General features: G+C 37.1%; 1 protein-coding gene across 11 annotated transcripts in view; it reads right to left on the reverse strand.

The window, feature by feature from the left end:
- Positions 1–22,790, reverse strand: part of RGS7 (regulator of G protein signaling 7) — a 246,294-nt gene that overhangs the window by 115,460 nt on the left and 108,044 nt on the right. For 10 of the 11 annotated variants that reach the window (XR_012632895.1, XR_012632896.1, XM_074896832.1 and 7 more), the window contains exon 3: positions 11,366–11,462. The exons of the other annotated variant lie outside the window; for it this stretch is intronic. Coding sequence is in view for 8 of the 10 variants with exons in the window: in XM_074896832.1 (XP_074752933.1) it covers positions 11,366–11,462 (97 nt within the window). In the remaining 2 variants the exon portion in view is untranslated. The remainder of the gene's footprint in view (positions 1–11,365; positions 11,463–22,790) is intronic. 11 annotated transcript variants of the gene reach the window in all.

The following is a 22,790-nucleotide window of genomic DNA, read 5'->3' on the forward strand; positions in this document are numbered from 1 at the left end:
ATTTATGAAACTGAATTAGTATCTATGGTCCATTTATTTGCATAGTGATAGATTGCCAGTCACAGTAAGCTGCACGAACTACCTTTACTTCCTCTGTGGGTGACTTTCTAATTTAATGTATCTTACTTTTTGTTAGGAACACAGCTGGCAGGAAATAATAGAACTTCCTTAAGGACTTTTTCAGTATCAGAGGTCGGTTTTTTTGGAAAACATCTTTGTTGCAACTAAAATCTTTTAAAAGTTGTAAGCGTATAATTTTCAATGTTTTCCACTAATAAACTTTCCATTTTTCATTCTTCTATGGAATATTATTTACTTCTTCTTTTCTTTTTTTTTTTTTTTTTTTAATTATAGCTGACAGTTTTGGTTCATAGAAAGCTGAGAAATTAGCTTCTTGTCCTAAGTCAGGAGGAAAATGTTTTCAGTATTTCAAATTCTTGTAGCATAGCATATCTTGCCAGCTCTAGAAAAGGAAAGAATAATTAATAACTTTTTTGTTGGTTTTCAGATAGCTAGCTCTCAACATGCAGTAACAACCAAGAAATTAAAACTCAGATCTTGCTTCTCTTACCAGCAAAAATACCCAGTAGCCTTGACAAATACAAATTTCATTTGTGCAGATACAATACACAGATAAAATGGACTTCTCAGTCTGTGTCATGATCAATCACTACCATAAACATGTCCAAGCTGAAACAGACACTCAGGCCCATACCAGTAAACTGCTCAGGGGAAAAGTTCCAGACAATCCAATTGCACACGAGCTCCTAGTAAAGCAAAGTTAGACTGAGTGCAGCATATTTGCAGTGAGGTGGGAGTCACCAAATAACACCCCACTAACACAGAAAATCTTGATGTTATGGTGACATGTGCTATTACAAAGTGTACATAGACTGTTTGATAATAGCACCATGCAAAACTAGTCTATGAGTAGCTTCAGTAGCAACAAATACAAATACAATCATCAGCATTTATTCCTTGCTGTCCTTTTGCAAATATAATTCTGCAGTCTTCTGATGCAACTGTAATGACAGTCTTTGCACCTGCCCCAGAGGGGGAAAAGGATCTTGGGGCAGGACTCATTGAGAGAGCTGTAAACTAGATTTGAAGGGAGAAGGGGGCAAAACACCAGCCCATCTGAAGTGCATCTATACCAATGCACACAGCATGGGTAACAAACAGGAGGAGCTTGAATCCCCGATGAAACAGGAAATTTATGATGCTGTGGCTATTACAGAAGCACGGTGGGATGTCTCCCATGACTGGAGTGCACCAGTTGATGGCTACAAGCTCTTTAGGAGGGATAGACAGGGAAGGAGAGGTGGTGGGGTGGTGCTGTATGTTAGGGACTGTTATGATTGCTTTGAGTACAAGTGTAGCGAAGACAAGGCAGAGTGTCTCTGCAGTAGAATCAGGGGGAAGGCCAACAGGGCAGATGCTGTAGTAGGAGTCTACTACAGGCCACCCACCCAGGACAGAGAGGTGGATGAAATATTCTATAGGCACTTAGGAGAAATCTCACGATCGCTTGCCCTTGTTCTTGAGGGTGACTTTAACTTCCCAGACATCTACTTGAAATACAACACAGCAGAGCGAGACCAGTCCCAGAGATTCCTGGAATGTGTGGGAGATAACTTACTGGCACAGCTGGTGAGTGAACTGACCAGAGAAGGTGAAAAGAGAAGGACTAGTGGATGATGTGGCAGTTGGAGGCCGACTAGGGCACAGCGATCATGAAATAATAGAGTTCTCTATTCTTAGAGAGGCCAGAGAGGGGGCAACAGGACTGACATCCTGGACTTCCGAAGGGATGACTTTGTCTTGTTTAGGCACCTGCTTGAAAGGATCCCTTGGGAGACGATCCCGAAGGGTTTCGGGGTCCAGGAAGGCTGGCTGCTCTTTAAGAAGAAAGTCTTAATGTCACAGGAGCAGGCTGCCCCCAGGTGCTGTAAGAGAAGCCGGTGGCAGAGAAGACAACCCTGGCTGAACAGGGAGCTTTGGCTACAACTCAGGGAGAAAAGGAGAGTTTACAGCTTTTGGAAGAAGGGGCAAGCAACTCACAGTGATTACAAAGATGCTGTGAGGCTATGCAGGGTAGAAATCAGGAGGTCTAAAGCCCAGCTAGAAATTAATCTGGCTTCAGCAGTCAGAGATAACAAGGTATGTTTCTATAAGCATGTCAACAGCAAAAGAAAGACCAGGGAGAGCCTCCATCCCCTGCTATGCAGGAGGAAACATGGTAACAAGTGATGAGGAAAAGGTTGAGGTGCTTAATGCCTTCTTTGCCTCAGTCTTTAATAACAAGACTAGTTGTACTGAGGGAATCCAGCCTCCTCAGCCAGAAGACAGAGACTGGGAGAATGACCCCCCACAATCCAGGAGGAGATAGTCAGTGACCTGCTGCATCACATAGACATACACAAGTCTATGGGACCGGATGGGATACACCCGAGGGTGCTGAAGGAGCTGGCTGGCGTGCTCGCTGGGGTGCTGGTAACTTGATTTCTTGCTTAAGAGGCATAATCTCCAGGGAATTATTTTAATTATTTTGATTATTTTAACTGCTGGCCAATTATATTTATCCAGCTGTAAAAATGGTAGATTGAAATCTGCAAATATAACACTACTTTCTCTTTGCATGCAGTTCATTTAAATATTTCAAATCACTTTAAAATGATAGATTTAAAGACAGTAAGATACAATTTCATGTATGAAAACAGTAAAACAGAAGCAGAAAGAAATTACGTTGCCTGAAGTCACAAAATGAGTCAGACATCATTTAAGAGCAGTCAGATATCATTTAAGGAGACGACTATCCCAGATGCTTTTGTACCATCTCAAAAAGAAAAGCAAATACCAATGTTTACACTGTATTACACCTCACAGAGTACCACTAAATAATATAATTTGTATCTGTACCAGCCATACTTATCACATGTCTACGTTGCTTCCTATACGTATATAATAAATAATGACCAGTCAACCAAAAAAATGCCACCAGACAATGGCGTACAATGCCACGTAAATTAAAAAGTTGAATATTTTTCAATGTATGCTCCACAATGTAATTGAATTAAAATCTTTGTCTCTATTTATAACAGTACCTGCTAACTACAGCACATCCGTACACAGATATTCTCCGTCACTATTGTATTCTATTCTAATTGACCATATATTCAAGACCCAAACCTACAAACACATATTCCCAGCTTCAGGATTACAAAATCACACTTACAAATCCTAGTTACTATTGAAAAGCTTTGATTTTTGTCAAGACAATGGATACTTTTCAAACTCAAGGGTTCTGACCTTAGAGGAACTAGACTGGGTTTCTTTTATTTTTGTCATTAAGTGGATGTTCATTTCTGGGATGGTTTCCAGAGACTATTTATTAAGTGTATCAGGAAACATATTTCACATGGTGTTAAAACCACTACTAATACTCAACAAGGACTTCATGCTGGGACTTCATTTGTCTTCAGCTATACACTTCCTCTCCCTATTCTTAAAATGGGAAGCAAATTTCCCTCCTGTCTCAGAAATTAGTGACAGCAAACACAGTAGCGACTCTCTCTTCTCAGAAAGCATTTCTCTTCTGTGTACTTCGAATTTCTCTATGAAAAAAATTCTGCTGTAGTTTAAACAAACAGCTTTGTTGGCATAGAAGTACCTCATAAACTGATGGAGTCTAGTATACTTTGCTTCCTAATTAAAACAATTACATAAAATGCAAGTGGCTGGAAAATTATCACTGATTTTTATTTCTAATTATTTATATGCAACATCAATAGTACTTTTTTTCTAACAGATAGCCAGGAAGGAAAACCATTTTCATAGAACCCATGAATATATTTCTGTACAGTCACTCTTCCTTACACATATTCTAGTCTTTTCTTCCTACAAGGCTTTGATTATGCATGTAACAGATTTCAGTGAACCTGTTATTAAACACTACTACAGATGATGCTTGTATTGGCTTAAAAGTTTGTTTTTTTAAGCCGATACATTATGCACTGCCTCCGTGGGCAAATATATATGGCACAAATATGCATGCTATGTATGTTTGTGAGTGTGTGTTGGAGGGGTTTCTTTTCTCTGTTTTCAATAAGTATTACTCATTGTTGATGATATAAACCACAATAATTAACCAGTGTTATGCAAGAAATCAGTGGCAAGCTACCTAAAACGAAGCTGTGATAGATTGCAGAATTCCTGCTAATTTCAGGTTGTTGTAAGGCTGATTCAGGGTTCCCTTTTCACCCCATATTTTCCATGAATGATACATTTCCAGTGTTCAGGGACTGGGTGACAAGGGTGGCAAACTAAGTAAATTTTTGGCCATAGTGAAGGCAGTGGGTTTTCCCATACTCCTCTTAAAAGTACTCACACTTCAAAGGTGCAACTCCATTTCACTAAAAACACTGACAACGCATGAGGAGGCTAGGAAGAAGGTATAGGAAAGGGAGGAAAGTATTTTAATGACAAACCAACATAGTAGGAAAAGTTAGGAACAAATCTGTATCTATGATCAACAAACCCCAGAGCTATTTCTCTGGAAACACACTGAGCTGTAAGGCCTTACGCAGCATTTGGGAAATGGGATCATCTAATTCAAACTGTGCACTTCATGTGGACGAACATCAAATAAGATGAATGTTCCCAGAAATCTCCCATCTCACAACAAGAGAACAATTGTTAAGATTTTTTGCTCATCAATGCATGACTTCTAGACCTATTTCTTTTGCAAATGTCTGTGAAAATAAGTTTTTCATATCTACTTATTTTAAAGGAACTGACATTTATGATGACTGGTTTGCACACAGATTACTTTAAAAGAGTTTTCAATGGGTTTTGAGTATATTTCAGTTTCATAGAACAATTTTGCAAAATTGCCTCACTTTTTTCACTGCGTTTTCTTCTTTTTACTAATGCTCCCAATGGCAATCACCACTGAATTGAAAGATGAACATATGAATACAATTTTTTGTTGTTGTTTGGTTAGGAGGAAGCAACAACTTTTAAATGAGAATTTGTTTTTCTGTTTAAAATTACCAGTGAAAATACCTTCATATTTTGAAAAGCTTTTAATTCTGACAGTGATTTATTAAAGGTTTGATATTAGCACATGGCTTAGAATGAAAATGGAGATCATAATCATCTTGGAGTATTAAAGTTATTGGAAAGAGTTCCAATTTCTTTTATTCACGTTTAATTTCAAGTGAATACAAGAATTCATCTCTTGCTTGATCTCAGCCCACCACAGCGGCCATTTCGAGCTTCACAAATGCAACACTATTGCAGTGAAGCTTTCACTAAGACGATTTTCCATAAAATACTAAAGTTCTGTAGAGTTTTAAGCGGCTTAAGAGCATCCTTTTCTGGCCATAGTTACAGTCCCAGTGATGCGTCCAAAACAGGTAAACAAACAGCAACAGGAGGTGAAGGTATGCAGACAGCACTCAAATACCCACTTTCGTTTTCTGAAATGGTAAAGCATACAAAGCACAACTCATTAATCAATTACTTATCTCACTACATTGAAATGACTGTATGTCCAATCTTATGGTGTCACTTAGTCAATGACTCTTCTAGTCATGGCTCTAAAAATCATGTGCATGATATCAATAAATAAGAGAACCAGGCTTCTCCTTAAAAATATGCATTCCCAAAGCACCACGAACATTTGAATGCAAATCAGTCACTCTGACCAAGTGATGAATGGAAACAACACACAAGGAGGACTGGTGTTTTAACTTCAAATGAACTATTCGTTTAGGAATAGAGGATTATGGACTTTTTATTCTCAAAAGTTCTGTTTTGAAAAGTCAAACTATAAAGACAGCAAGTCCCTGCTAATATTTGCCCTTCTGACAGGCACAGGAGAGTGAATGAGCCAGCTTCTGTCCTTCATGTAGACACAGATCTCTTCATCAAAGCATTTTACTAACACTGGAATGTCATTAAGGCAGCGAGCTTGCAGTTTTAACACTGAAGGTTCTGTTTGCAAATAACAAGAAGCTGATTTGACATAAAGAAACCAGCAATTATTCTACTATTAAATTATACCTGTAGAAGAATGCAAGAACAGAAGGAACAAGAAGGTAGGAACCTGTCATCAACCCAGCACTGGAAACACCGAGGGGGAAGAAAAGAAAATGGTCCACAAAATTAGAGGCTTGGGAGATGGGAATCCTAGCTTCTCCCACGTGCTTAATTTATTCTGGAAAAAGTATCAAAAATTGAAATTCCAAAATCCTTGTATTTATCTATAATGCAATATTACCTTGCTTCAAAGGTACCAGACAACTGACGTGTTACGCTTTTGTGTTTTTTTCTGTCAATCCAAGTGGTAGAACTTTCTCTTTTATCTTGTAATTTAGACAGGTAATCTCCAGTACTGAAGTGGATAAACCTATCAACTCATTTCACATAGAGCACTGAAAAGTCATCAGATGCTAATAACTCATTACTCAGCTGGGAAAGATCAAAACTAATGACAGATGAAATGCTCTCTTTCTTGTTATTAGTCCCCTGAGTCATCCAATTCCCACTGTACCACTGTCTATTTTTTGCTGCCTGCCTCTATATAACAAGCAATACTGTTGTTGCAGGTAGCTCCTGTGACTCATTCCTTGGGCTCATCCACCTGTGATTTGTGGGTGAGATGAGCTACTATAATGCCATTTTCCTCTGGGGTTTCTCACTACATCTGACCAGGCTACTGAGACTGCTAGTCTGCTTTTCACCAGTATTTTTTTATGTTTATACACATAAATTCTTTATTTTTACCAAGCGTACTACTAGTAGTGCTTAAATAAAGACTGGTAATTAGTGATGTTATGAATACATTTGCCAATCAAACTGCAACATCTCATTATCTTAATTTCCCAGGTAGAAGACAAATGTGCATTTTCTGAAATCAGGGGAAAAAAAAAAAAAAAGCATGAATAAAAGTGGCATATGATGGCAATAATCTTTCTAAAAAATGGGAAAATGCAATGTCTAGGTGGAAAAGGCACAATATCAGCTTCACGTATAGGAATGAGAAAAAACTAAAGACTTCAGAGGGATTATATTTTTCTGGAAAAGCTAAAAGAATCTTTTCACTTTCTCTTTAACTCAGAATGAGATTATACAAACCAACCTTTCTATTGATCTCCTTCTCCTATTTGTTGGTTGAGGCTGTGACTACTTTCCAAAACTATTGAGCCATGCATCAGAAAGAGCCAGTAACAACTAGTAAGAACATGCTTTCCTTGAATACTTTTTACTCTGTCTCTGCCTGTATTCTTTAATTGAACTTAAATTTCTCATAGTTCTCCCCACTCCTACAGTAAAAACACTAAACAGTGTCCCTCATTCATGCTTACACACCACTCGGTACATTCTCCACAGATTTTATTCATCACCAGGCATATGCAAGTCCTGCACACTTTAAAGTCCTATAAAGCATCACACTGATATTCTGTAATGACCATAAGACACCACTGTATCACTACATCTGTCTTAATGAAATATCCATGTTATGATTAGCTTATAAAGCTCTCAGTACTAATACTGGCCAACCCACTCGCTCACCGCACAAAGATCCTCATAACAAACCTTTGACTATCGAAGTGCTTGATCTGTAAACTCTGAATGCCTCTTTCTGCTTGAAAGTGAACAGCAAAACTTTGGCATTTACTTGCTGTCTTTCCTTAGCAAAAATAAAAATGATATTTTAGAGCTCCTCCTAATCCCTATGATTCATATGTCAGACTCCCTACATTCATCATTTCAAGCAAGTTTTTTTATCCATTTCCAGGTCTAATGGTGAACCATGTTCCAGGCAAATTGCCTTCTTTTTATTCCTAATGCTCTAATCACTGTTAGCAAAGAATGCACATGACAACTTTCATGCAATTATTATTGTTGAATGGCAAGATGTCTATATAAACTACCTTTTTAGCTTTTCCAAAACATTTTAAAACTACGGAGACAACAACAGCAAGCCCTTCTTTTGTTCATCAAAATGCATGATCACACGGAGCAAACTCTCCTGCCTGTATTTTTCCTTGGAGCCTTTAAAGTTTTAAATCAAAGCCACTATATATATCTGATAAATAACATTATTATGACTATGCTGCAGGCATACAGGGGGTCCTGCACTACTGCAGTCTAGTCAGCCATCAACCACTGTTTTAAACATGTGCTTTCTGAAAACTGAGTGACCATTACTGAGGTCATCAGCATTAATCATATAAAGTGACTTAGATCCACAGACAGGGACAACTAAGATTTTGGCATTAAACAGTCAAATTTCCCAAGAACCACATAGGAAACTACTTCATTGTCATCTTCAAGCCCAGCTTTAGATGCCCAGACTACACTTAAAGCTACTGAGAAAACTGCCTCAGTCCCTCCCTCAAGAAACTTTCAGTTCCCCTGATGTATAAGCAGTTCAGTTCAGAGACAATTCAAGCTATGCTAGAGGGTACACATTTAGAACAATACAATTTTTAAAACAGCACCTCTGGTGTGATTTTCACACTCAATATTATAAAGTGAATGGGCTAAACAGACTATATTGTTCATAATAAAAATAGATTATTCCATTCTCAAACACAGGAAGCTATTACTCAAACAACGATCGTTTATACCATAGCATTGCTTGTACGCTTAAACAGTCAGAACTAAAGTAATACTACAATTTCCAGCAGAATTTCCATTATCAGTGACCAGCATAGGATCTAAAATATAATCTGGCAAATCTGGTTTCAGTCATTAGTGTACTAGAGTACATAGGTATATTAGTCTGTTTTCTGCAAAGCTATCCATGCAAATTCATCTCTTTGTTGCATCCAGTCTGAGACTAATTTCAAGTAATACTATGGGTGACTCAGCTTGAGGTGAACCATCACTACAAAGACCATCTGCTACAGCACATTGTACGTTCTCTCTGTTCAGAGACCTAATTGTACTTACCCTCACAAACACAGACTGGATGAGGTAATTCAGCAAGACTCTGTAATGGCGAGGGTCTTTTACAAAAACATTTTTGAAATCATAATAGGCGTACAGTAAACTGCTACAATAGCCCCAGAAGGCAGTGAGCCAGTGTCAGGATGAGTTAGTATAGAATTATGTTGAAAATGCCATGTGTAGTTGTTATGTGAAACAAATGTAAAATATTATATATATATATATACACACATATATATATGGACATGGAGACTGTATATATCTGTTCTGCAACAGTGAATGGTGCAGATCTTGGTGTAAAATAAGCTTTGAGTGTAATGAAACCATTAGCTCACCAGACCCAACAAGCTGACTTGTGACTGCTCTTTCAACTAGTTTTTCACTTGCTGTTTTTAGAAGCAATACTATGAAATAAAACTAAACAAAAATAAAAATACCTCTCTTGTTTTTATAACAACATAATTAAAATGCTAGCCCATAAGACCCTATACCTACAGACAATCTATGGACATCCTTAATTTTTACAAATTCTTTAAAGGACTCTTACAGGTCTTTCCTAAGTGCTTGCAGGAACATGACTTAAGTGTGGTAGACCTATCCATTTTGCTTCTTCCCCAAACAAACAATTGCAACGTTCCTAGTTTTACAGGACATAAACCTGGACAGAGGCCTGGGTATAATACATGTTTTTTATGCATAGATGCACATACCACATATATATATATATATATATATATATGAGCATATAGGCATAAATGTATTTTTTAACTGAAGAGCATCTGCTCTTGATTTGATCATTTTCATATGGTTGCTTTTGTGGGCAATAACAGTACTATGTTGTTATTATATACATTTTCATGTTTATCGTCATGATCCTTTGACAACAATACATCCATGTTTCCTAGCAATCAATAGCTTTTAGTTCAAGCTGAGATTCATTTGCTACATATACATAAAATCCTAGCACATGAAAGGAAACCTGCTATTCTCAGCATGAAGGTTTGAAGAGTTCAGCTTCCATCCAGGATAAAGAACTGACAAGAAAGGAGATTATTTCAACTAAAATGACAGTTGTGCTGTTCTGGTGGGTACCAAAAATTACTGTCCTGGTATTTGAGGGAGAAAATCTTCAAAGGGAAAAAAAGGAACTCTGCTATGTTTTTCTTTCATTCTGCAGTTGATAAAATTAATGCCTCAACACAAAAGGTGTTGTATCAGTGACTGCTACGTATTACTGTAATATATGTTCTAACACAAGCTTTAAAACTATGATGTCTGTTCCAGTAGAAGAAAACATTTTGGTAAATAATGTCTCCTGCTATACAAATAACCATAGTCTTTCTAATCTGAAATCCATAGCACACAAGGTAAGGCAGAGAATAACAATTAATATGGCTTATTTAATAGAATGACATGCTGTACTAATTTACGGGAAACAAACATGTATTTTTCAGAGGCTAGTTTTTTTACAAGTAGTTTCTAAAATCTTAAAGATATTTTGTTCACTCTTAAGACTCTTTTCTTATTTGTGCCAGAATTATTCACTAGCAAAAACATTCCAAAGGTTGAAAATTAAAGTATAGAATTCTTGCTGTTCTGGATAGTACAAACTGCTATAAATACTGTCTATGTGAGAATTACCTTTTCCATTACAAACATTGCAACTGTTACCAGAGTACAGAAAAAGTTCACCAATGGCATCTATTTCAAAGTAACTCCATACTAATTGGTAGCAAAATAAGTTACATATCCACATATATAAATGCATAGATCAATATAAAATTATGTAAACAAATGTATATTATATTAGCTAATTAATGAATGGACAGAGTTTTGTGCATATGACAATACTGCCTTGGATTAGCTATAAAATTTACAGCTGTCTTGGAAATCACCATAGACATCTCAGTCTTAGCTTTCTGGGCACAGGCAGCCAGCTACAAAAGCAGATCATAAATGTAATAAATGTCTACAGACACAATTCATATCAGTTGCAGAGTGCAACGATGATTTTCTTTCTGTGCTGCTGCTATGGCAGTTCTTTTCTTCGTGTACTGGCCTATACACTAAACTCATACTTGCCATGAAAATGAGGCAAAAGGCAGATCTAAAATGCAGAAACTGCAATAAATATTGCCTTCTTCAGATAATTTACTTTTTTTTAGTAAATTAAGTATTCCCTTAACTTAAGTTTACAGGACAAAAACACCTCTGTGTAAGCTCACTCCAATGTGAGAGAAACATGAAAAATTTCTGTAATTAAAGTATTGAAAGGATAGTCAATGTTTCCTCCAGAGCAGATGACTGTGGATTCCCCATAGCACTCACTTAAAAGTGTTTTCAATTTGAGCATCCCCTGACATAAGGTAGAGTGGAAACTTTAAACAGTATGAAATTCACTTACCAGAAAAGACACTGGGGATCTTGGAAAGAAAACTTTTGACTGTACGAATAGGAATCCCATTTTTCTCATCTTGCATGCGGGCTATGACATCTTCCATCTGAACACAGAGAAAATAAAAGAAAATAGAGATAGAATAAAGCAAGAATTATTCCCTAAAATAAATTCTCCAAGAAATCCTAGATCAATCTCTCAGAATGATAGGTCCAGTCTTGCTATTTCCTTTTTAATTTATAATTTATATTCTATATAAACAGGCTAAAAAACTGCAAGTAATTTATTCATGGACAACAGTAAAAAAATGTCTGCACTCAGAGTCTCTTGAGAAAGAAATACTGACTCAGAGCAAAAAGATTTAGTTAAGGTAGTTTAAAGCAGTTAAAAGAAATAGTTAAAAACTATTGCTGGATATAAAATTTCATGTTTTGATTGTATTACCGGTATTGTACCACATATAAAAGCAAAATAGACTCATACAGCCTTCTAGGGGACTGATACAACTCTCAAAAGGCTGTTCAAACAAAAATAGAGCTTTTCAGTTTAAAGCAAAAATTCCTGCTTTTATTTTGAGAAGATGAAAAAAAATACAATATGATGCAATTTTACATCCCTTGAGACAACAGAGCCAGAAACATAAGATTTTTTGTAGGTAATGGAATGAGTATATAAATGTTTAAAATCACCTTGCTATATTTTTTATATATTTTTACATTAGCTCATTTTTTCCAACTTAAATTTTCGGGCTAATTCAGCCCATGCATTTTATAAATTATGTCTAACACAAAGGTTCATTTTCATGTGAACTATGAACAGCAAGCCCTTTTAGTGCAAAACACAAAAAATATTTAGATAGAGTCACTGGCTGACAATGCCAGTTTTTATTCTTGTACATCTTGTAATTGAAGTTTATACATTAGAAAACTTCCATCTTTCCTTCTTTTAATATCTAACTTCTCAAAATATTCAATAACACTGTGATAAAAGGAATTACAACTATCCTTCCTTTTTCCTTAAATCACCAACATACTCCATATGAAAAACTGTGTGACAAAGCATTTAATATTATTTTATTAGTAAAATCTTAAAAAAAAATTCTATCTCACCTTTGTCCCCCCAGTAGGTTCCCAAAGAATTCATTAAAATTTTGTGGCTGGGTTATGTTGAAAAAAGAGACTAAGAGACAAAATTCTGTTTTACACCTTTTTTCCACAGAAGTCAGATGACCCAAATTGTCAGATAGCAAATTAGCATTAGTTGTAGCTGTGCACTAATTGGCCCAATGGGGGAGTTCTATAAAGTCAGGAAAGGGAAAAGGAGCTGGGATCACCAGTGGTGTACACAGGGAAAAAGAACAAAAATCCATACCAAAAATGAAAACAAAATCAATTGGTTCAACTGCTCATGAAAAACATGTTTATTCAGAGAGTGTCTGGAGGTTCACATGCTCCATGTACTTATGGATCATACACTAACAATTCAAGGAACACAAATCCAGTGGCATAACCCAAAACATAAAGTACACACAAGAAGTAGATACTCTTAGCAGGATGTGAAAGATCAAGTCTATTGCTCAGAATTAAGCGATGTACAAATGTAACAGAGCAAAAGAACTAATGTTCATTGTAATGACTTTCATCTGACATGGAATTTAATTATTTAAATAGAAAAGGCTATTAATAATGTCCTGAATACATTGTCAAGCAGACAAACAATCCCTACATTTGTGATCATATAATAAGTGAAGGCTTGTTTCAAACTCCTAAATTCAGCTGGTAAACTTATAGCCCTTAAATAAGGAGTTACTCAAATTCAGGTAAATACCTTTGCTTTAAACAATAAAGTATATTATAATCATAGGTGTGTGGTCTTCTGTGGAAATGAACAGAATTAAATTTGATGATAAATTCCATACATGCGGTGTAAGCTTATAAGAATATTGCTAGAACTGCTGAGTGAATAATAATGTATGTTACACTGGGACAAAGTTTAGAAGACAATTAATACGTAAGGCAAGATGATAAAGCTATATTGGCATTATAATAAGGATTGCTACAGACGTGGGACACAATCCTGGAACACAATATTACAGGTACTGATATGCAGTTAAGTCCTCAGGAACGCACAAGAGTGCAAACGTTTAATGCCTAGCATTCCTAGTGCCGTCAGTAATCAGTCTTTTGAGGGTATATGGAATAAATTGTTAACTGACATTCACATATGCTTTCCTAAATTTTCTTCATGGACAAGATTTAATCTGAACTTTATAAAACCTAACTCTGACAGGGATTGTAGCTCTAGGGGACTTCTCCGGTTTTGATTAGCAAAGTGAGCTCTAGAATGTTGGCACTGCAAACTTACACCTTCCCCTGCACATCTAGCTCAGATTATTGTTCCATGTCAGGAACAAACACCCTCTGTGCAAAAGGCAGCTCACACTCCAGACAACATCATTGTAAACTGCCTAGTTAATTCAGTGTACAAAGAAACAAGATACAACACAACAACAGACTTCTAATTAGTTACAGTTGACCTGGGCTTCTGTATGTTATTTGTTAGACTACAAAATTCTTACTTGTCTTCCCATTTTTTGTGCAGAAATCTAAAAGGTCACTTGTGTTTTGTGGTCATCTTAAATCTTAACTTAGGAAAATGAAGGGCAAATTAAAAAAATTAAAGCTTCAATTAAAGATTCAAAACCATCTAAACCAACAAATGCAGGTGCACAGTTTAACTTTCAAAATATGTAGTCCCTATTTCTGTTTTAGCTGCTTTAAATTCAGCAAATGTATAATCTCTTCCACTGAAAAATATCTCATTTAATAATATTTGGGAAGCAGCACTCAAGGGACTTCTCTGTCATTCATCAACAATGACCTAAGACAATGAAAAGGGCAGAATATTTTAATTAGAATGATGAAAGAAAATCTTCATCTAATTTTGCTCAAGAAGTCTAATCTGGGAAGCACAAGTTGCTGCCTGATATAATAATTTTCCTTTCTGATGTATCATTGTTTCCTTCTGAATCACCTGACCCAATGCTCAAAAGTGAAATACAAGCTCCTTCACATCACCTCAGAATTAGGTTTTCACAGTTTTTCCTTATGTGTTTACCTGGATAAACCTGACTAGCTCTGATAATGTAATGGGATCTTTTTTAGCCCTAAGCCTTCTCAAAGAATTCAAAGAGAACAAATCCACAAACAACTGCCTCTGATAAGTCTGCAAATGAAGCTCAATGTGCTTGAAAAAAGGAAGTTGTGTAAGCCATCTTTTAGCTTTTCAGTCATCATTATACACAATTAACAGGGAAAGTGTAGATAGAAGGAAGTTCACAGTGCAGCAAGGATGCTACAGGAGCATTTCTAAATAAATGTATACTTCAAAAAATGTGCCCTTTGTTTATTAGTGAGACAATTCTAACTCTGAAGAAAACCCACTTAACCTCCTGATGCACAGGCAACTCAGACCAAACTTACAATATTAATACTTAAAACTTCACTCATCTCCTTGTGAAGATAATTTGAAGTCTTCATCTTGACATGTAAGGACTCTGTGAAATCTATTTCAAAGACTAATTCTGTGACAACAGTGACAATGTATCTTATATGAAACAAAAAGAAAGAAAATAGTGATATCCTGTAATAGAAATGCTACAGGATACAGGAGCCATTGCCTAATAACGAGACCGCTGACTCTGCTCCAAACACACTGGGTGCTAAGCATGGAGACATGCACGAGTTACCTCAAGGGCAGAACCCACAGAGAACTAACAAGCCCCCAGAGTCAGTAGTATTTGGCCATTTGAGGAAGAGAGATTATCAAATGGGAATCAAAGGTGATGGTTCTCAGTCATGTGTATTGCTAAAAGTCCATTGAAGGACTATGCTTATTGGGCTTCTCTTCCTCCTTGATATGGTCATAGGAGGCTTCTGCCATACGGGGTATGATTCATCTCTTCTATCTTTAATCATCAGTCACTACCCAAAGGTATTGTCTTTCTCCATTATTTACAGTGGAAGTCTTCACAACAAACCAGGACTTGTATCCTTTAGCTACTTACAGCTAGGTGAAATGAATACAACTAGGAGCAAAATTTTTACAGTTCCTCAGGTTTCAGTGCCATGTGGTTTGGGAAGAGCCTGATCTTTAAATTTCTAAATCTAAATATTAATTTTATCACTAATTATCCACACATCTTGCAAAAACTATCCCCTTACACCATAATTCATGGCTGCTTCTTAAGAAGTGGGGTTTTTTTTATTAATTCAAAGACAACAAAAGTCAAAAGCTGAAAAAGTTTGTCAGTTCAGGAGAAGAGTTTTTTCTTTCCTTAAAAGCAAGACTAAATCAACTCCACATAAAGATGGTCACTAGATACAAGGATTCCAAGACTAGAAAAAGAAAGCAATGGTCTGGAATTAACTAAAGTTCAATAAATACATGGTAAAATCTTAAAGCCTTGACCTACTTACACATTTACAGATACCTCAATTTGATTTTTGTTACTAAAACACATTTCAGTGCCAGAGAATTAAAAGTACACCCAAGAATACTAGAATGAAAATAAACATAATTTTGTACTCAGTTATCGTACGTCAGAATAGGGGATGGCTCTTATGTTGAATGTACCAGGGTCCACCCACACTACAGCTTTGTTAATTTTGCTAAAATCTTTCTTCTTCATTTTACCCACATGCAGGGGTGGAATAACCCAGTGGAACTAACTACAAACCTGATCCAAACTTGTTAACAAAGTACAAGTTGCCTTATATAATAATTTCTTACACTACACAAGTTTCCTTTGACATTTTTTCCCCTTCGTACTTAAACCCATTACAGAGTCCAAGGTCATTAGTGCAGCTGGCCAGCAGGTTGCAGGAGGCTTTCCCTAGCCAGCACCCCATTGCAGTGACGTATGTGAAGCAACACGGGCTGAACAAAACCAGCAGGGTCGGAGAGAACTGAAAAATTCCTTGCAAGGTAATGGCCATTTTTTTCTGTTTTCCAACACAGGCTAACTATATGGAATAGATAGATATATTCTCATCTTGTTAGTATTATACTATTGATGAATTACCTGTAACTGCTCTTGCTTTCAACAGTACTCCTATCTTGAAACTCCTTTGTACTACATATGCTCTGTCTCACACACCACCAACTACACTACAAATTTTCTGTTGAGTCCTCCATCAGCTAAAAAGCCTGTAATTGCAGGATGCAGAAAATTTGTAAGAAAGTATTATGCTGTGGTTCACTGAGGCAACAAATCTGTATATATATATATGAGAATGGCTAAACTACCCCATCAGAGTTACCCTTTAGGAGCCTCACACTCTCTGTCTTCCCATGCGAGCTGCTCTTTGCCTGGACTACACGTGCCAACAATCACTGCAATTAATTGAATCACCACAAAGCCACTTGAGAGTTGCCCAACTCAGTGAACCAGGGGGCTTTGTTCAGCTATTCAAGCTGCATCACAGAGAAGAAAAGAGCACAAAATACATGAACTACAAATCCCACGAGGCTGCACTGACAAGCACAGATACACGCAAACTGATTGCCAGATAAAATATTTCAGTGTTGCTCACGAAACTAAAGGAAATCATCTTAGGTCAGGGGTGCTGACAACTCTCTCTCTAAATCAAGCATGTAGAAATGAGACAGTTTGACATCTCTATATCAAAGATTTTAGCATTTTCCATTTAATGAAGAATCAGATTATTTCAACTCTTCCTTCCTACCTGTGATGAAAATAAAGTTTAAAACATTCACAAGTCCAGAAGAGTACATTTAGATTTTTGACTAAAGTAAAATGCTAAAAGATGTCTTAAAACATGCAAGATTAACCCAACTGTTGATGAGAGTCATGTATGGACTATCTGAGCTTCCTGAAAAAAAGCAGTCAGTCAGGAGTTCCTCTAAATCAGCAATATTGCTTCTCTGGTCTACCAATATAGGGAACAGCGCTAAGTACTCTCTGATGAACATTAATATAGAAAATAACTTACTCTATGAAAAGAATACAAGAACGACTGGCCTCATCTTTTTCAGAGTATCTACTGAAGTTATTATTTGACACCATAAAATCAAATGACAAATCAACACAAACATTTCCAGTCATATTAAATGGAGATAGCTAAAATAACCTAATTTACTACATATACCTATGGCACTGACATCTCTGCCTCATATTCCTTTCCTTCTGCAGTATAAAGTCACTGCTGTGAGCAAATAGTTCATACTGTGTCCTCAAACAGAATGTTTGTGGAGAGCCAAAGATGTTCTGGCTTCACATGTAGCACAAAACTCTGTATTGAAGCATTATCTGCCATTGCTCTTATGTTTCCATTTCTAATTATCAAGTTGTGAAATTCTAATTAAGATTCAAATTTATTTGCCCTATTTATCCATACTGTGGCAGATACAGCCAATAAAACTGCAGCAAATTTTAAACTGCAACAGGGGAGGTTCAGACTGGACATTAGGAAAAAAAATTTTCACAGAGTGATTAGACAGTGGAATAGGCTGCCCAGGGAGGTGTTGGAGTCACCATCCCTGGATGTGTTTAAGGGTTGTTTTGATGAGATGTTGGGGGATATGGTGTAGGGGAGAACTTTGTAGAGTAGGGCTGATGGTTGGACTCGATGATCCCAAGGGTCTTTTCCAACCTGAATGATTCTGTGATTCTGTGAAATAGGTAATGTTCCAAACTGGCTGTAAAACAAGGGTGGTACTCTATATACTAGTAGCTTGTGCTTACATTAAACGAGTGCGTGGCAAGCTTTTGTTATTTATTAAGAATAATTTAGGTTATTTTGAATTTATTTGAAAATCGATGCCAGTTCCAAGCAATTATTATTGACATCTGAGTTAATTAGATGGACAGTTCCACTGGGCTTGTCCCTGCCATCAACACTGCATATTCACCACTGAACCTTCATCAATATGACAAACTCTGCACACTTTGCGGATTTAGAACTGTGCTTTTGGAATGGTAATTTTAAGCATGTTCTTGTGTTACTTATGCATCTAAAATGTTTAATCAAAAACTCCAGCATTTCATTTTAAAAGTGCTTGCAGTTTATTACAAATCATACAAGTAGTTCTTTTGCTTTTCATTCCTGTGCCTTGTCCATTTTGAGCAGTTATACCAAATTCTTGATATCAATACCCAGAGAAGCAGAGAGTCCTAGGGGCAGTGAATGAATTACACTTACAAAGACACAGCTAGGCTACTACAAAAGAAGCAGTATTCACCTTTTAATAGTGCTGAACGATAAAATAATAATGTTGAAAATAAATCCCTTGTTAGACATGTTCTCTCAAAGGGGAAAAAAGCACAGTCTTCATGTGAAATTTACTGAAATCACATAGAACATGCAAAATCATTTATTGGCAGCTCAGATATTGATAACTACTGCATAGCAAAGAATTTTCCACAGTTACTTTACAATGTTTTACTTGGAAGAGAGGGTATGTGAAGAAGAGATATAATTTCAGAATTAAAAATGCTGGGGAAAAAAATGGTCTGCTGAAAGAGAATTTAGTTGACCTCTTTTTAATACCTTTTGGAAGAAGGATAACTTGAAAGCATTCTTTGAACTCCTGTGATAAACCTGTAATCATGTGGCCTGTTGGGAAGCTACAGCTGCCACTGATCCCTGTATAAAGAATGGATAAAGGTTAATCCCCATCTCATAAAAAAGTGTACAACACTGAATGGAAAATCTTGAAGATATCATATAGTACATTCTGGAGATAGTGATTTATGCCAATATATTATTCTCTTTTCTCCCAGGTACTGCTAACGTTGAACTACTGGTTTGATGCACCAACATGTCACACAATATGACTTTTTTCTCTGCCTCATACACTGGGTAAATTGGAGATCTCCCAGCAACCTTCCATTTCCACTACCACTCTACAGTTTCACCTAATTTATTTCTTACTGTGCCTTCTTTGGATAAGTTGAACTGAAAACCTTTAACTAATACTGCATTTCACAACAACAACAAGTGCTTCTTTATTCTAATTCACAAAAATAGTGCAAGTTTGCTTCTGTCAGTATATTTTTTTTAAGAATTCAGTATGTCAATAAATCCACACCACAGCATGAGCTATTACTTCCATTTTTTTCAATTAGATTAATTTTTGTCTCACCTGAGTCCTACATCCAGTTCACTGCATCTATATTAGTGCTATAAGGCTGAACAGTGAACAGCAGACTGAAATAGCTTCTAAAAGCTATGCAGCTGGTATTAAAGACAAGCCATATAACTTTGGGGGAATATATCATATTGATTCAGCTTTGGAATCAAGAAAAGGTTACAGAAAACACTATGCTAACTATGAAAAATTGTGTGGGTAGCAATTCCAGCTCCCCGGCCTTCATGAAAATGCAATTTCAAACAACAAAAAAACCTGTACTAAGTAAGGACAAAGGTTGTATTCTTTTTAATTAACCACTTGAAAAATAACTCAAATATACTTTAAAATTGTTTCATACTCTTAATACTTCATAATTTATTTTTACTCTGGAATTTCCAAGCCAAGAAACATTTTCTATATTCAGGAAATGTCACAATCAGACATGGAAAATATAAAAATCTATGCACTCATGCAAAAGTTACAACTTTAAATGAATGCTTTTCATGTTTAAATTCCAGATAGATAAAGAAAAGCATTTCAGTTTATTTATCTGTTTTTCTTGGAACTTAGAAATTATTAATTAGAATTAATTAGAAATACAACTTTCTCAAACCTTGAATGTTAGTGTTGCACCAGAGAAATCTTATCCAAAGGGGGTAAAAAACACATCCAGATGGTGAAATTTCAAAACCGCTGAAGTCAGTGATAATTTTGGAAACAGCATCTCTGCTTTTAGTAAAATCATTATTTCCATCACAGGTGTGAAATATTGGTTAGAAAGACAGAGGAAAAGGAAGCATCACTATGGGTACTTGAGAAGGAAACACAGCTTGATGAAGGAGGTCTTGGTAAAAGAGTACATTAATAGAGGGATTTCTGTAAGAATACTCCATTCAGAATAAAATATGTATTTTTTAAAGCAACTAAAACTATAAATAATATTTATTAATTTGTCAGGCCATGACTTGAGCTTCTAAACCGTGCTACCAGAGATAGAAATAATTTTCCTTAGACAAAATACATATTTTCAAAATATAGTCTTTCAAAGCAAAGATGTTTCCTGAGCTGTACTGACCATCTGTGATATGATGGTCCTGACACTAGAAATGGGGTCTCCTCTTTATTTCAGAAACTGACAAGCTCAACTGGAAACCTGATCTCTGAGATCCAAAATGGACTTTTCAAAATCATATTAGAAAAAGGTTTGGATTTTTTTCCAAGGAGGAACAAAAGCAAAATGTCAAAATTCAACAGAAAAAAAACAAAAAAACAAAAACCCACATAAAACCAAAGCAGAACAGATTCTGGTACCCTGGTCAGTATACAGGCTAAGATTTTAAAGAAGAAAACACAAGCACACATGTTTGTAGGAGATGCAAAACAAGGACTACGTTAGTTTATACACAGCTGACTCAGACATAAAAGTGAAAGGTAGCTAATGGCGCATTTTGCCTTCACAAAAAACATGAAAATATTAGCTATAGGATATAGCGGTGTCAAAGTATATTCATCTACCTAAAAAAATTACATTCCTCAGGAGATTACTTACATATACTCCAGAATATTGTCATTTAATTCTAAAATCCACAAAACCACAGAATCACAGAATCATCTAGGTTGGAAAACACCTTGAAGATCATCCAGTCCAACCATTAGCCTAACACTGACAGTTCCCAACTACACCATATCCCTCAGCGCTATGTCAACCCGACTCTTAAACACCTCCAGGGATGGGGACTCCACCACCTCCCTGGGCAGCCCATTCCAACACCTAACAACCCCTTCTGGAAAGAAATACTTCCTAATATCTAGTCTAAAGCTTCCCTGGTGCAACTTGAGGCCATTACCTCTTGTTCTATCCCTTACTACTTGGTTAAAGAGACTCATCCCCAGATCTCTGCAGCCTCCTTTCAGGTAGCTGTAGAGGGTGATGAGGTCTGCCCTCAGCCTCCTCTTCTCCAGACTAAACACCCCCAGTTCCCTCAGCCGCTCCCCGTACGACCTGTGCTCCAGACCCTGCACCAGCTTCGTTGCCCTTCTCTGGACACGCTCGAGTCATTCAATGTCCTTTTTGTAGTGAGGGGCCCAAAACTGAACACAGGAATCGAGGGGCGTCCTCAGCAGTGCCAAGTACAGGGGTAAGATCCCTTCCCTGTCCCTGCTGGCCACGCTATTGCTGACACAAGCCAGGATGCCATTGGCCTTCTTGGCCACCTGGGCACACTGCTGGCTCCTGTTCAGCCGCCTGTCAGTCAGAACCCCCAGGTCCCTCTCTGACTGGCAGCTCTCCAGCCACTCCTCCCCAAGCCTGTAGCGCTGCTGGGGGTTGTTGTGGCCCGAGGGCAGCCCCCGGCATTTGGCCTTATGGAAACTCCTCCAGTTGGCCTCAGCCCATGGCTCCAGCCTGTCCAGGTCTCTCTGCAGAGCCTCCCTACCCTCGAGCAGATCAACACTCCCACCCAACTTGGTGTCATCTGCAAACTGGCTGAGGGTGCACTCGATCCCCTTGTCCAGATCATCAATAAAGATGTTAAACAGGAGTGGCCCCAAAACCAAGCCCTGGAGGACACCACTCGTGACCGGCCGCCAACCAGATTTAACTCCGTTCACCACATCTCTTTGGGCCCGGCCATCCAGACAGTTTTTTACCCAGCAAAGCATGTGCCCACCCAAGCCATGAGCAGTCGGTTTCGCCAGATGTTTTCTAACTTGGCACAACTTTCTTATGTCATCTGTTATTAAGGATTTTAAATATAATTTTTTCTGGTCAAAATCTCTTTTCCTCATTTTTCAGATCATCCCAAACATTACAAAGCCACATTACAGTAGCAGGTCATTTCAGAATCAGCTATTACAGAGCTAGGAGAAGACCTTTTTAAAAAAATATAATAGCATTATCCTTCAAATGCTGAAGAAAAAAGAAGTAATTACAAAAAATGTTTGAAATTACATGACAGAAATAACATTTAAGGGTAAACAAGGATATGAAAATGGAATATGAATTCAGAAAATGAGTCTGCATATATTTTGAGGTTCTCTAACCTGCTCTCCACAATGAGGATGATGAGAGCTGATCAAAGCACAGTATTACATCTCCATTCACAGTGAAACTTCAAGGAGGAACACTTAGATGCTAGAATCATAGAATACTTGGGTTGGAAGGGACCTCCAAAGATCACCTAGTCCAACCCCCCTGCAAGGAGCAGGGACATCACCTAGACCAGGTTGCTCAGAGCCCCATCCAACCTGACCTTGAATGTTCCCAGGGATGTGGCACCTA

This window comes from Athene noctua, chromosome 1 (assembly GCF_965140245.1).
Source record: "Athene noctua chromosome 1, bAthNoc1.hap1.1, whole genome shotgun sequence".
NCBI lineage: Eukaryota > Metazoa > Chordata > Aves > Strigiformes > Strigidae > Athene > Athene noctua.